We start from the raw sequence: 16,283 nt of genomic DNA on the forward strand, positions 1-16,283 counted from the left end.
TCGTTTGCAGTGTCTCTCCTGTTAATCATGGCGTGTGGACAGGGACACCAGGCCAAACACTCACAAGCATGATTCTGGTTTTGCTCTACTACAATACTCAGTTGTTATATCTCTTTGTTTCTAATATGTATCAGTTTCTGCCCTCCCTCACCTATACCAGAGGTGTATCTAGGCTTTCCAGCACCCGGCTCAAAAATTCAATTTGCCCCCCCCCCCCTCCTCCCTCCTTCCCCCCATGTGACCATTTATATGTGATTTGCACATTTAGTCTTGTGATGACGAGCTGCTCTTAATAATTCTCTCAATAATCAAAGAGAAACGTAGGAAGAAAAGCTAATTGTCTCATGCAAAAATGAAAATCATATATGAGTGTAGAGGCCATGTGGTGACTGCTGGAACCAGAAGCAGAGCTAAATCCTGACAGGGAGTATATTACACGCTGTTAGGATTGGGCTACAATGTTTAATTTTACAAGTAAAGGACTTCTCCAGGTTTGAGATAAAAATCTGCAGTTATTGTGTGTCACTCTACGTGACTGTAGACTTCTGAATTCTCACACTGCATACTGTCAGGATTTTCTGGTGCCGGCGGAGAGTGGGAGGTCACGAAACTGCAAGTATGGGATTTACATACATGTGGTCACATGCTGACTAGACACGTATGGCCTCGCTCAATTAAAATGAATTGAGTAAGGCCGGACACATCTAGTCAGAATGTGGCCAGAAATATAAAAATCTGATACTTGCGCTCATATGACCGTCCACTCTCGTCACTGGCACCGGAAAATCCTAAAAGTGTGCAAGCGCTGTGAGAATTCAGAAGCCTGCAGTCACCTAGAGAGACTGGAAACTTTCATCTCAAACCTGGACAAAACTTTCTTCCATTTAAGGATTATGGAGGCCACTATGCTCTTCGGAACCATGAGTACTGCAAAAATTCTTTTGTAACCTTGGCCAGATCTGTGCCTTGCCACAATTACAATTCTGTTTCTGAGCTCCTTGGGCAGTTCCTTTGACCTCATGATTCTTATATGGTGTGACATGCACTGTGAGCTGTAAGGTCTTATATAGATAGGTGTGTGCCTTTCCAAATTATGTCCTATCAGTTTAATTAAACAAAGCTGGACTCCAATGAAGGCGTAGAACCATCTCAAGGAGGATCACAAGGAAATGGACAGCATATGACTTTTAAATATGAATGTCTGAGCAAAGGGTCTGAATACTTATGACCATGTGATATTTCAGTTTTTCGTGTTTAAAAATTTTGCAAACATTTCTACATTTCTTTTTTTTTCCTGTCAAGATGGGGTGCAGAGTGTACATTAATGAGAAAAAAATGAACTTTTTTGAATTTACCAAATGTCTGAAACAAAACAAAGAGTGAAAAATTTAAAGGGGTCTCAACACTTTCCATACCCACTGTATGTACATCCCTATTGAATTGATGTACCAATAAAGGATTTTTACATTTAAAGGGAACCTGTCACCAATTGTTTGGACTATAAGCTGCAGCCACCACCACCAGGCTCTTATATACAGCATGTTAGAATGTTGTATATAAGAGCCCAGGCCGCTGTGACAATATAAAAAACACTTTATAATACTTACCTAATGGTCGCTCTGCGGTGGAATAGGGCCTAATGGGCGTCTCCGTTGTCGCTTCTATGACTATAGCTGCCGCCGTTCTCAAGTTAATGGAAGTGGACAGGATTTGGGTGGACACACTGTATAGTGAAATATTTACAAAAATAGAGAAGGTGACAGTCAGAGCTACTAAGATAAAATTGCACCGTGTGGAGCTTATTGGACAGCTTTATATGATTAAATAAAAAAACAAAGGAGGCGCCGAACAGAGACCAGCTACCATCAGACCCGACCACCCGCAGATGAGTATAATAAAGGATGTTTTTTATATTCTAAAGAGAGACCTGGGCTCTTATACACAGTATTCTAGAATGCTGTACATAAGAGCTAACAGGTGGTGGCTGCAGCTTCTGGTAGCCAAATCTGGTGACCGGTTCCCTTTAAACTGAAGATATGGGTTTAATCTGCAGGTTAATAGCATTGTGAAGTTGCCCAGCACCCACTGCTGCTGGGAGGAAATTAACTTTATTGTTTCAGGTAGCTTCGGTTTTTCAATTATAGGGGTGGGCTGGCGCGGCTTCAGTCATAAGAGCAACATCATAACTGGAATGCGGTACTTCTACAGACTCTCGTCCATCATGGCAATGCATCAGCACCCCGCAATAGGGAAAAATTGGTGATTAGAACATACTCCCAACCTCCTCATATGGTGCACTGTAAATACCGCTGTCAGATTGAAATGCGCATTTAACAGGTTAACAGTCATGGGTGGAGCTGAGCTACACTTGTGGCTGTTAAGAGGCAGAGGAGACCACATCAAAGATCAAACACAGGTAGCAGACATATGATATACCATAATTTCATATGCAAATATACTTGTCATCAAATAAAAGAAATTGAACTCTAGTGACTTAAGGTACTGTCACACTTAGCAACGCTCCAGTGATCCCACCAGCGATCTGACCTTGCAGGGATCGCTGGAGCGTCGCTACATGGTCGCTGGTGAGCTGTCAATCAGGCAGATCTCCACAGTGATCAGAGATCAGCCACCAGTGACCCGTGTAACGACGCTGTGCTTGGTAACCATAGTACACATCGGGTTACTAAGCAAAGCGCTTTCCTTATAGTTATCCAATGTGTACCTTGGCTACGTGTGCAGGGAGCCAGCTTCTAGAAGCTGCGGGCACTGGTAACCAAGGTAAATATCGGGTAACCAAGCAATGCGCTTTGCTTGGTTACCCGGTGTACCTTTGTTACCAGCGTCCGCAGAAGCCGGCTCCCTGCACATTCAGATTGTTGCTCTCTCGCTGTCAAACACAGCGATGTGTGCTTCACAGTGGGAGAGCAACGACCAAAAAATAGTCCAGGACATTCAGCAACGACCAGCGACCTCACAGCAGGGGCCAGGTCGTTGCTGGATGTCACACACAGCGACATCGCTAGCAAGATCGCTGTTGCGTCACAAAAACCGTGACTCAGCAGCGATATCGCTAGCGATGTCGCTTAGTGAGACGTGGCCTTTAATGTATGTGGCAATCCTAAAAGTCAATAATGACTTTAAACAGTTTACGACCTACATGTCAGTCAAAGGTTGAGTCCATAACTTTGATCCGGGCTTGCTGAGCAAGCATCTTTTCCAGCAGACGACGGCTGACAATCAGCCATCATGTGCCTCCAACAGGCGTGGGTGGAGCAGAGCTCTGCCTGCGGCTGTTAACCTGTTTAATACTGCTGTCAATCTCTTGGAGTGAAATTTTGGCCTTGGCTATTGCTGCAGGAGCTCGTTTGTAAACAGGGTTTCTGCAATGATCACATGAAGCACAGCTCCTGTTCCTGGACAATCACTTAGACGTACTGATACATCCATTTACAAGTACCAGCATTTCCAATGTTGAGGAGAGGTTAAAAAATAAACTATTGAAACATTTCCTATTCATTTCGGTGGTAAATACTTTGCTGTTCATGTATTCAGAAATTTGAGTTTTGTTCCAAAGTAGGTTTTGATAAATGCCTGGTATGGAAAAAAGCAAGTAAGTTTCACTTTTTTTGAAGCGGCTCTTTATAAAATCTACTCCAAACTAATCAATTAAAAGGCTGTAGGAAATTCTTCAGTAAAAAAACCTCTTCCAAAATGGCTTCAGAGAACTAAAAACTCCCCAAAGAAGGAGTGTTTCCTCAAATACTTTCCACTAGAATACTCGTCATTTTTGAAGGCTTACAAAAGCAAAAACACAAACAGTATGCATATAGCTTAATTGTTTTTAATACCTTTCAGTTTTTGCTATAAGATAAATTTGAACCAACTAATAATGCCAGCTGAATCACGAGGATCTGTTGCAGCAAATTGTTCTCCAGATTAAGACTCCATTCATCTCAAATTAGTGAGAAACATGTCTGATTTTCCTATTAATCAATTAAATTTTAATAGGTGATGCAACAGAACCAGGGGAAAAAAATATCACAGACTGTGTATTTTGTTCTGTGTACTTAACTCGTGGCCATCCAAGTGTTGTGAAATGACAGCACCCAGGATAGCTTCAGTAACTACATTCTGTAATGGAATGTTGGAAGTTGTATATTTCCAACATATGGAGATTCATTAGCTGGAAAGCACTATGTTTCAATAATAGTGATGTCCTTTAAGGACTTTTTGTATTTGATGTTACAGTATTTTTCAAGACCGTATGTGAGAAAAGTAATCAAAAAGCCATGTGTTCAAAATTTGCATTTGTGGAAAAACGTAAATAAATTCCCATTACACGTCCATTGGCTAACTTGATTAAAGAAATTATCAGAATATGCCTGGTTTAGAATACTTGAACAAGAAAATGTGAAGCCATGCTCAAGAACTACATTCACTCCAATTTAATGTGTACAGAGTGATTGTAGAAAGCACTCTCTTTTCTTTTCCAGTTCTTTTAAAAAGTTTTGTGTTCTATTTTCTCTCTCTGTTCGGCACTGAAACATTAGCCTCTGAAAAACCTTAGACTTCTCCTCTTCATCACGGAACTCTAAACGATGTATATTCATCTGTACCCAAGTATCGTCAGTATCATTTTGCAGCCTGGATCGCTCCTTACTATACAGCTCTCTGGACTTCTGTGGGTAGAAAATAATCTTTAGTAGAAGAAACAGAAACAGAAACAAAGGAACTTAAAGAGCTTACTAGCATATTAGCAACCCAAAGCCATTGCACCGTTGATGATTTCCTAGACCCTTCTGGTTTCTGTCTACTGGGATCCAATAATGATATGAATTCAGTCACTATCTTTACACAGATGTGTCAACAAAACTAAGATTACTGTTGCAACCAGTGATTGGCAGCAGTGACATGTTCAATCAATGACATTGCAGAAAACAGGTAAACAGCGACTTTTGAGGGGGACCAGGAAAGTGAAAAGATTGGTAAGGTAGCGTATTGTAAGCCTACAATCTGCAGTAACCCTCAGTCTGATAAAGCACCACACGACTATCTCTACCCTCACCTACTGTATCCTCACCCATCCCTTGTAGACTGTGAGCGCACGTGGGCAGGATCCGTTTTCCTCCTGTACCTGTCTACCTTGTATTGTTTATAATTATTGTACTTGTCCCTACTAAGTGTACTCCTTTTCAAATGTAAAGCACCATGGAATAAGTGGCGCTATAATATTAATATTATTATTTTATTATTACTGAACGGCTGCAGGGATTGGGTGACATGATGTCACTAGATCACCGGAAAGGCATTGCCGACACCGCTGGAACAGGGTCAGCACTTAAGGAGAGTGTAGGTATTATTTAGAAATGAAGGCGTTGTCCTAGTTACAGCGTACATGTGTACCTGCACAATACACTTATATCAGCAGGTGTACTGGCCCTTGTCTTTGGTTTTGCTTTAGTTTTGTGTATTTGGTACATTAAAGGGTGTGCCCCTCATCCACCTGGGCTGTGCACCTCTACTGTCCACTCAACCTTTTACAGGCAGGTGTGAAACACAGCCAGGCGCTAGCCCTGCTCTGCCTGTCCATATTGAAGCCTGACTAAAACATAGTGAGGCGATTCACTATAGGTAGGGACCATCACGATTGGGTACACCATGTGGAGTTTACCTTAACCTATACAAGTTTATTAAGAGATTTGTATTTATAATGAATTTTATATATCTTTCATCTGCCAAGCACCTAGGGGCGGACTGGGCTGGGGGAGAGTCACCGGAGCAAATGCCCCCCCAGGCCTTTCCTCCAGTAACTGTGCAGCATTGCCTGTCTCTTCTTTGGCGCGCTGCGTGACAGCCGTTGCTTTAGCAGACATAGATGCGCACTGTGCATCAGAGTCTGCTACTGTGTTTTCCTGAAAATAAGACACTGTCTTATATTATTTTTTGGTCAGAAAAAATGCACTAAGGCTGATTTTTGGAGCATGGCTTATTCTTGGGCAAACATGGTTGGAGGTAAATTCCACCGCCCATAAAAGCAGACCCCACTTCCCCGGAGCATCATATTTACAAGACTCCGGACATCTGTGTCGCTTCCAGGTCCTCCTGCAATCATCAGTGGGCGCTCCCAGTTGGTGTGCTCCACGTGGTCCTCCTCTGCTTCTGGCCGACACTCACATACATCAGTTTGCATAAACATACTCCTACACACAAACCCATCAGAAAAAACAAAAAGCAGCACCAAATGTGCACTACAGCACTAAACATTCCAAACTGTACTTATTTTAAAAATTTTGAGATTTTTGGCAAAAAATTGCAATTTCTTGAGCTGCTTCGCCACGTCACGGCAAATCTCATTTGAAGCAGTCCTACACTAAAATATTTTTATAAAATGTGCCATACGGCCTCACATATGAATAGTAGAACTGTTCTTAGCAGCACTCACCTGGTCTATTTCAATCCCGTACCCATGACTGAGTCATGGCTGTGGGCGGGACAGGTCCAAGCAAATGCTGCATGAAGTAAATAGCCTGTGGACAAAGCCTGATGACTTAATGTGAACAGTCACCAACCGCCAAAATCTAGACAGATGGAATACATCCCAAATTGGGGTGCAAAGCAAGGTGGAGGTCAACCACCGACCAATTCAATGAAGAAAAAACAAAAAGCAGCACCAAATGTGCACTACAGCACTAAACATTCCAAACTGTACTTATTTTAAAAATTTTGAGATTTGCCGTGACGTGGCGAAGCAGCTCAAGAAATTGCAATTTTTTGCCAAAAATCTCAAAACATTTTTTATAATAAGTACAGTTTGGAATGTTTAGTGCTGTAGTGCACATTTGGTGCTGGCTTTTTGTTTTTTCTTCATTGAATTGGTCGGTGGTTGACCTCCACCTTGCTATGCACCCCAATTTGGGATGTATTCCATCTGTCTGGATTTTGGCGGTTGGTGACTGTTCACATTAAGTCATCAGGCTTTGTCCACAGGCTATTTACTTCATGCAGCATTTGCTTGGACCTGTCCCGCCCACAGCCATGACTCAGTCATGGGTACGGGATTGAAATAGACCAGGTGAGTGCTGCTAAGAGCAGTTCTACTATTCATATGTGAGGCCGTATGGCACATTTTATAAAAATATTTTAGTGTAGGACTGCTTCAAATGAGATTTGCCGTGACGTGGCGAAGCAGCTCAAGAAATTGCAATTTTTTGCCAAAAATCTCAAAACATTTTTTATAATAAGTACAGTTTGGAATGTTTAGTGCTGTAGTGCACATTTGGTGCTGGCTTTTTGTTTTTTCTTCATTGAATTGGTCGGTGGTTGACCTCCACCTTGCTATGCACCCCAATTTGGGATGTATTCCATCTGTCTGGATTTTGGCGGTTGGTGACTGTTCACATTAAGTCATCAGGCTTTGTCCACAGGCTATTTACTTCATGCAGCATTTGCTTGGACCTGTCCCGCCCACAGCCATGACTCAGTCATGGGTACGGGATTGAAATAGACCAGGTGAGTGCTGCTAAGAGCAGTTCTACTATTCATATGTGAGGCCGTATGGCACATTTTATAAAAATATTTTAGTGTAGGACTGCTTCAAATGAGATTTGCCGTGACGTGGCGAAGCAGCTCAAGAAATTGCAATTTTTTGCCAAAAATCTCAAAACATTTTTTATAATAAGTACAGTTTGGAATGTTTAGTGCTGTAGTGCACATTTGGTGCTGGCTTTTTGTTTTTTCTTCATTGAATTGGTCGGTGGTTGACCTCCACCTTGCTATGCACCCCAATTTGGGATGTATTCCATCTGTCTGGATTTTGGCGGTTGGTGACTGTTCACATTAAGTCATCAGGCTTTGTCCACAGGCTATTTACTTCATGCAGCATTTGCTTGGACCTGTCCCGCCCACAGCCATGACTCAGTCATGGGTACGGGATTGAAATAGACCAGGTGAGTGCTGCTAAGAGCAGTTCTACTATTCATATGTGAGGCCGTATGGCACATTTTATAAAAATATTTTAGTGTAGGACTGCTTCAAATGAGATTTGCCGTGACGTGGCGAAGCAGCTCAAGAAATTGCAATTTTTTGCCAAAAATCTCAAAACATTTTTTATAATAAGTACAGTTTGGAATGTTTAGTGCTGTAGTGCACATTTGGTGCTGGCTTTTTGTTTTTTCTTCATTGAATTGGTCGGTGGTTGACCTCCACCTTGCTATGCACCCCAATTTGGGATGTATTCCATCTGTCTGGATTTTGGCGGTTGGTGACTGTTCACATTAAGTCATCAGGCTTTGTCCACAGGCTATTTACTTCATGCAGCATTTGCTTGGACCTGTCCCGCCCACAGCCATGACTCAGTCATGGGTACGGGATTGAAATAGACCAGGTGAGTGCTGCTAAGAGCAGTTCTACTATTCATATGTGAGGCCGTATGGCACATTTTATAAAAATATTTTAGTGTAGGACTGCTTCAAATGAGATTTGCCGTGACGTGGCGAAGCAGCTCAAGAAATTGCAATTTTTTGCCAAAAATCTCAAAACATTTTTTATAATAAGTACAGTTTGGAATGTTTAGTGCTGTAGTGCACATTTGGTGCTGGCTTTTTGTTTTTTCTTCATTGAATTGGTCGGTGGTTGACCTCCACCTTGCTATGCACCCCAATTTGGGATGTATTCCATCTGTCTGGATTTTGGCGGTTGGTGACTGTTCACATTAAGTCATCAGGCTTTGTCCACAGGCTATTTACTTCATGCAGCATTTGCTTGGACCTGTCCCGCCCACAGCCATGACTCAGTCATGGGTACGGGATTGAAATAGACCAGGTGAGTGCTGCTAAGAGCAGTTCTACTATTCATATGTGAGGCCGTATGGCACATTTTATAAAAATATTTTAGTGTAGGACTGCTTCAAATGAGATTTGCCGTGACGTGGCGAAGCAGCTCAAGAAATTGCAATTTTTTGCCAAAAATCTCAAAACATTTTTTATAATAAGTACAGTTTGGAATGTTTAGTGCTGTAGTGCACATTTGGTGCTGGCTTTTTGTTTTTTCTTCATTGAATTGGTCGGTGGTTGACCTCCACCTTGCTATGCACCCCAATTTGGGATGTATTCCATCTGTCTGGATTTTGGCGGTTGGTGACTGTTCACATTAAGTCATCAGGCTTTGTCCACAGGCTATTTACTTCATGCAGCATTTGCTTGGACCTGTCCCGCCCACAGCCATGACTCAGTCATGGGTACGGGATTGAAATAGACCAGGTGAGTGCTGCTAAGAGCAGTTCTACTATTCATATGTGAGGCCGTATGGCACATTTTATAAAAATATTTTAGTGTAGGACTGCTTCAAATGAGATTTGCCGTGACGTGGCGAAGCAGCTCAAGAAATTGCAATTTTTTGCCAAAAATCTCAAAACATTTTTTATAATAAGTACAGTTTGGAATGTTTAGTGCTGTAGTGCACATTTGGTGCTGGCTTTTTGTTTTTTCTTCATTGAATTGGTCGGTGGTTGACCTCCACCTTGCTATGCACCCCAATTTGGGATGTATTCCATCTGTCTGGACTTTGGCGGTTGGTGACTGTTCACATTAAGTCATCAGGCTTTGTCCACAGGCTATTTACTTCATGCAGCATTTGCTTGGACCTGTCCCGCCCACAGCCATGACTCAGTCATGGGTACGGGATTGAAATAGACCAGGTGAGTGCTGCTAAGAGCAGTTCTACTATTCATATGTGAGGCCGTATGGCACATTTTATAAAAATATTTTAGTGTAGGACTGCTTCAAATGAGATTTGCCGTGACGTGGCGAAGCAGCTCAAGAAATTGCAATTTTTTGCCAAAAATCTCAAAACATTTTTTATAATAAGTACAGTTTGGAATGTTTAGTGCTGTAGTGCACATTTGGTGCTGGCTTTTTGTTTTTTCTTCATTGAATTGGTCGGTGGTTGACCTCCACCTTGCTATGCACCCCAATTTGGGATGTATTCCATCTGTCTGGATTTTGGCGGTTGGTGACTGTTCACATTAAGTCATCAGGCTTTGTCCACAGGCTATTTACTTCATGCAGCATTTGCTTGGACCTGTCCCGCCCACAGCCATGACTCAGTCATGGGTACGGGATTGAAATAGACCAGGTGAGTGCTGCTAAGAGCAGTTCTACTATTCATATGTGAGGCCGTATGGCACATTTTATAAAAATATTTTAGTGTAGGACTGCTTCAAATGAGATTTGCCGTGACGTGGCGAAGCAGCTCAAGAAATTGCAATTTTTTGCCAAAAATCTCAAAACATTTTTTATAATAAGTACAGTTTGGAATGTTTAGTGCTGTAGTGCACATTTGGTGCTGGCTTTTTGTTTTTTCTTCATTGAATTGGTCGGTGGTTGACCTCCACCTTGCTATGCACCCCAATTTGGGATGTATTCCATCTGTCTGGATTTTGGCGGTTGGTGACTGTTCACATTAAGTCATCAGGCTTTGTCCACAGGCTATTTACTTCATGCAGCATTTGCTTGGACCTGTCCCGCCCACAGCCATGACTCAGTCATGGGTACGGGATTGAAATAGACCAGGTGAGTGCTGCTAAGAGCAGTTCTACTATTCATATGTGAGGCCGTATGGCACATTTTATAAAAATATTTTAGTGTAGGACTGCTTCAAATGAGATTTGCCGTGACGTGGCGAAGCAGCTCAAGAAATTGCAATTTTTTGCCAAAAATCTCAAAACATTTTTTATAATAAGTACAGTTTGGAATGTTTAGTGCTGTAGTGCACATTTGGTGCTGGCTTTTTGTTTTTTCTTCATTGAATTGGTCGGTGGTTGACCTCCACCTTGCTATGCACCCCAATTTGGGATGTATTCCATCTGTCTGGATTTTGGCGGTTGGTGACTGTTCACATTAAGTCATCAGGCTTTGTCCACAGGCTATTTACTTCATGCAGCATTTGCTTGGACCTGTCCCGCCCACAGCCATGACTCAGTCATGGGTACGGGATTGAAATAGACCAGGTGAGTGCTGCTAAGAGCAGTTCTACTATTCATATGTGAGGCCGTATGGCACATTTTATAAAAATATTTTAGTGTAGGACTGCTTCAAATGAGATTTGCCATGACGTGGCGAAGCAGCTCAAGAAATTGCAATTTTTTGCCAAAAATCTCAAAACATTTTTTATAATAAGCACAGTTTGGAATGTTTAGTGCTGTAGTGCACATTTGGTGCTGGCTTTTTGTTTTTTCTACACAAACCCATCAGTTTGCGCGCACACACACACTCACCACATCTGGCAAAAACGATTGCTTTCGGCCGGCAGGGGAACCTTGGATGCAGTGCAGTGGAAAGTGAGGACCTGCAGTGGAACGCATTGATGTCTTACGCCGAAAATTCCTGCTAGGGCTTATATTCGGTGAAACACAGTAGCAGTGACGTGGCCGGGCTAGCACACAAGCAACATTATTGTAATGTAGTATTAGGATTTGGCTGTTTCATCAGTCTCTGCACTCACATTAATGATCTATATGTAATTTGCAGATAAACAATCATGTGCCAACTGCTTAGTTTTCTGCTTCTCTCATTGTTTCAATTGAGAATAATCCAAAAAAGGGGTTTATGTAATGTTATTCCAAAAACAAACAAAAGTATAAACCAAAGAAATTTTTGGAAATCTCAAAAAATGAATACAATCTTTATTAAATAATCACTAGAATTACATAAAGAGGCAGCATAATAAATACAGATGGTACAAAGGGTCTGGAATTCATACCTGTAAACATTCTGACAATAAATAAGTAAAAAATTAATACACTTCAAACATTTGTATACGGTACAAAAAATAAATACAAATGAGTATCCTTGTGAATAAATTAGATACTGCAAAGTGCTTAGTGCAATTCAAGTCACAATAATTATTTCAAATGAAAAAACACAAAACTGAATTTGGATAAACTGAAAAAAATAAATAAAATATATACATATATATATAAAAATGATACAGTGCTGGCCAAAAGTATTGGCAGCCCTGCAATTCTGTCAGATAATACTCAGTTTCTTCTTAAAAATGATTGAAGACAAATTTGTGATTGCAATGGAAAAAAAAAATTGTCAAAGCCAAATTGGATATAATTCAACACCAAACATAAAAAAGGGGGTGGACAAAAGTATTGGCACAGTTTGAAAAATCATGTGATGCTTCTCTAATTTGTGTAATTAACAGCACCTGTAACTTACCTGTGGCACCTAACAGGTGTTGGCAATAACTAAATCACACTTGCAGCCAGTTGACATGGATTAAAGTTGACTTAACCTCTGTCCTGTGTCCTTGTGTGTACCATATTGAGCATGGACAAAAGAAAGAAGACCAAAGAACTGTCTGAGGACTTGATAATCCAAATTGTGAGGAAGCATGAGCAATCTCAAGGCTACAAGTCCATCTCCAAAGACCTGAAAGTTCCTGTGTCTACGGTGCGCAGTGTCATCAAGAACTTTAAAGCCCATGGCACTGTGGCTAACCTCCCTAGATGTAGAAGGAAAAGAAAAATTGCCGAGAGATTTCAACGCAAGATTGTGCGGATGGTGGATAAAGAACCTTGACTAACATCCAAACAAGTTCAAGCTGCCCTTCAGTCCGAGGGTACAACAGTGTCAACCCGTACGATCCGTCGGCGTCTGAATGAAAAGGGACTCTATGGTAGGATACCCAGGAAGACCCCACTTCTTACCCAGACACATAAAAAAGCCAGGCTGGAGTTTGCCAAAACTTACCTGAGAAAGCCTAAACCGTTTTGGAAGAAAGCTCTACTTTCATCTGACCAGAGAACATTTTGGGAAAAGCCATCAACATAGAGTTTACAGAAAAAAAAAAAGAGGCATTCAAAGAAAAGAACACGGTCCCTACAGTCAAACATGGTGGAGGTTCCCTGATGTTTTGGGGTTGCTTTGCTGCCTCTGGCACTGGATTGCTTGACCGTGTGCATGGCATTATGAAGTCTGAAGACTACCAACAAATTTTGCAGCATAATGTAGGGCCCAGTGTGAGAAAGCTCGGTATTCCTCAGAGGTCATGGGTCTTCCAGCAGGACAATGACCCAAAACACACTTCAAAAAGCACTAGAAAATGGTTTGATAGAAAGCACTGGAGACTACTAAAGTGGCCATCAATGAGTCCAGACCTGAATCCCATAGAACACCTGTGGAGAGATCTCAAAATGGCAGTTTGGAGAAGGCACCCTTCAAATCTCAGGGACCTGGAGCAGTTTGCCAAAGAAGAATGGTCTAAAATTCCAGCAGAGCATTGTAAGAAACTCATTGATGGTTACCGGAAGCGGTTGTTCGCAGTTATTTTAGCTAAACGTTGTGCAACCAAGTATTAGGCTAAGGGTGCCAATACTTTTGTCTGGCCCATTTTTGGAGTTTTGTGTGAAATGATCAATGATTTTATTTTTGTTTCATTCTCTTTTGTGTTTTTTCATTGCAAGCAAAATAAATGAAGATAATACCAAAGAATTTGTGATTGCAATCATTTTCAAGAAGAACTAAGTATTATATGATAAAATTGCAGGGGTGCCAATATTTTTAGCCAGCACTGTAAATAGCAAGCTGTGATAATTAAGTTCAAATAAATTATGCCAAGTGATGATCAGGAAAAAAATTTGATTATACTAAGAAGCAACATAATAAATAGTGTTTAGTGCAATACAAAAATAATAATAAATGCTGCACATATAGGGATACCTTCACATGCATCTATCAGAAGGGGAAGTTCCCTATCAGAATCAAGAATGTAATAGGTCTTACGATCATAGATAGTGTATGTAAACTTCTGGTTTCAACTGTATTTGAAAAGGAATCCTTTACATAAATGATAGGGTCTGCTGTCGTCTATAATACTCCAGCATAGAGTATTGGATAAGTTCTTGCTCTTGATACACTAACCCTTTTATCTCCATTTTCGTGTGGTTTAATTCTATCCTATTGCTTTGGTTCCAGTTTTTCTTTTTGAAAATATCAAAGTTATGTCATATTTGTGGTTTTGTAGATTTTGGAAAAAAAGGATTTCATCATCCTAATGTACATTTCATTTTTTAGGACTAAACTGCAAATTATTTTTCTGTATCTAATAGTTTGTTTAATTGGGTAATATGTTTTTAAAATTTCATTTGTTTTGCTTTTTTTTTTACTTAATATTTCCATGGGGTTATCTGGATTATTTTGCCTTTTTTTTGTCATTTCACTATTTGGGTACAAAGGGGCAGGTAAGTAGATAGCAACTACTTGCGCTGCTGTCATCCCTTCTCCCCCGGCTCAGAGCGGTCATGTGACCGCTCCTGCCGGGATTTTTCTGCTTCCTGTGATGTCACGTTGACAGGGGCAAGACCTTATTGACGAGCAACACAGCCGACTTCATTTTGCAGCGCTGATGGGCGGGTACAGTGCGTCGGTGTCCCCGCCCACCCTTCTCCTGCACCCTCCCACACATTCCATAGTGCAGTGGTCTCAAAGACTCTGCAGTACAATACTACAAGATGGGCATAAGGATGGGACACATTACTATAGGATGGGCACAATACTACAGAATGGGCACAAGAATGGGGCACATTACTATAAGATGGGCACATTACTATATTATGGGGACAGGGATGGGCACATTACTACATTATATGTGCCCACATTGTCATCTGTAGTAATGTGCCCATATTGTCCCCTGTAATAATGCGCCCACATTGCCCCCTGTAGTAATGCGCCCACATTGCCCCCTGTAGTAATGTGCCCACATTGCCCCCTGTAGTAATGTGCCCATATTGCCCTTGTAGTAATGTGCCCATCCTTTAGTAATGTCCTCATTGTGGTCCCTTCTTGTCCAATATTGTGTCGTTGTTCACACACACACACACACACACACACACACACACACACACATAATGATGCACACACACACGCTATTCTCACTCGTCCTTCGTTCCTGCGGTGTCCTCTTACCTGCTTCTTGTGGACTGGCACATAGACCCCTCAGTGATCGCTGTCCGTACACAGGGTCGCTGCTGTTTCCGCATTCTCTCTCTTCGTCTCAATCTAAGTGTGTGTCTGTCTCTCTCTCTCTCTCTATCCGTCTCTCCACCAATATCATATTACCTCACACACAAGCTTCTTATACTAACAATATCCTTTAGAAACCAAGAAAAGAGAAATTGGGAGTTTCTATGACCCATCATTAGTTGCAACAGTATAAATATAACACATGCTCAAACTGTTTAATAATTTAATTATTTTTATTTGTCACAAAATTCTAAAAACAGTTCATTATATTAGACAACTGATTGCAAAAATCAGAGACCATAATTTTATACATAGTCAAAAAATGACAGATGAATGTGTGGACACTGTAAAAAGCCCAAAATGGAAGGGAAACCGGATAATAGAGCAAACACTGACCCAAATAGTACAGGTGTAAGAAAATAGATACGTGTTATAAACGTATCTGGAGCACAAGCTCAATTATACATATATGCAGTGGAATAAAATCCAAATCAAAGCTATTCAGCACTAGGGGCACTAGGTGGCGCTCAAGCTCAAATAACCACTCCAGTCTGCCCGTGCGTTCAGCAAAAATTCAGACCGCACAGTGCTCCAGACTCACCCATATTAAGTAATGTGATGCTCAATCACCGGGTCCCTTCACTCGCCCGACGTACGTTTCGAGGTAGATCTTCTTCGGGGGCCCCCGAAGAAGATCTACCTCGAAACGTACGTCGGGCGAGTGAAGGGACCCGGTGATTGAGCATCACATTACTTAATATGGGTGAGTCTGGAGCACTGTGCGGTCTGAATTTTTGCTGAACGCACGGGCAGACTGGCGTGGTTATTTCAGCTTGAGCGCCACCTAGTGCCCCTAGTGCTGAATAGCTTTGATTTGGATTTTATTCCACTGCATATATGTATAATTGAGCTTGTGCTCCAGATACGTTTATAACACGTATCTATTTTCTTACACCTGTACTATTTGGGTCAGTATTTGCTCTATTATCCGGTTTCCCTTCCATTTTGGGCTTTTTACAGTGTCCACACATTCACCTGTCATTTTTTGACTATGTATAAAATTATGGTCTCTGATTTTTGCAATCAGTTGTCTAATATAATGAACTGTTTTTAGAATTTTGTGACAAATAAAAATAATTAAATTATTAAACAGTTTGAGCATGTGTTATATTTATACTGTTGCAACTAATGATGGGTCATAGAAACTCCCAATTTCTCTTTTCTTGGTTTCTAATGTGTATGATGGGAGTGACC

The 16,283-nt window shown here is 41.2% G+C and overlaps 1 protein-coding gene across 5 annotated transcripts in view; it reads right to left on the minus strand.

Annotated features, from left to right (window-relative positions):
- Positions 1-3,760: 3,760 nt before the first annotated feature.
- Positions 3,761-16,283, minus strand: part of DHDDS (dehydrodolichyl diphosphate synthase subunit) — a 178,596-nt gene continuing 166,073 nt past the window's right edge. For 2 of the 5 annotated variants that reach the window (XM_075333890.1, XM_075333891.1), the window contains one exon: positions 3,767-4,682. In XM_075333890.1, coding sequence (XP_075190005.1) covers positions 4,449-4,682 — 234 coding nt within the window. In that variant the 3' untranslated portion in view covers positions 3,767-4,448. Of the gene's footprint in view, positions 4,683-16,283 lie in introns of all 5 variants that reach the window. The other 3 variants (XM_075333894.1, XM_075333893.1, XM_075333892.1) reach the window with 3 other exon arrangements.

Source organism: Anomaloglossus baeobatrachus, chromosome 2 (assembly GCF_048569485.1).
Source record: "Anomaloglossus baeobatrachus isolate aAnoBae1 chromosome 2, aAnoBae1.hap1, whole genome shotgun sequence".
NCBI classification, from domain to species: Eukaryota; Metazoa; Chordata; class Amphibia; order Anura; family Aromobatidae; genus Anomaloglossus; species Anomaloglossus baeobatrachus.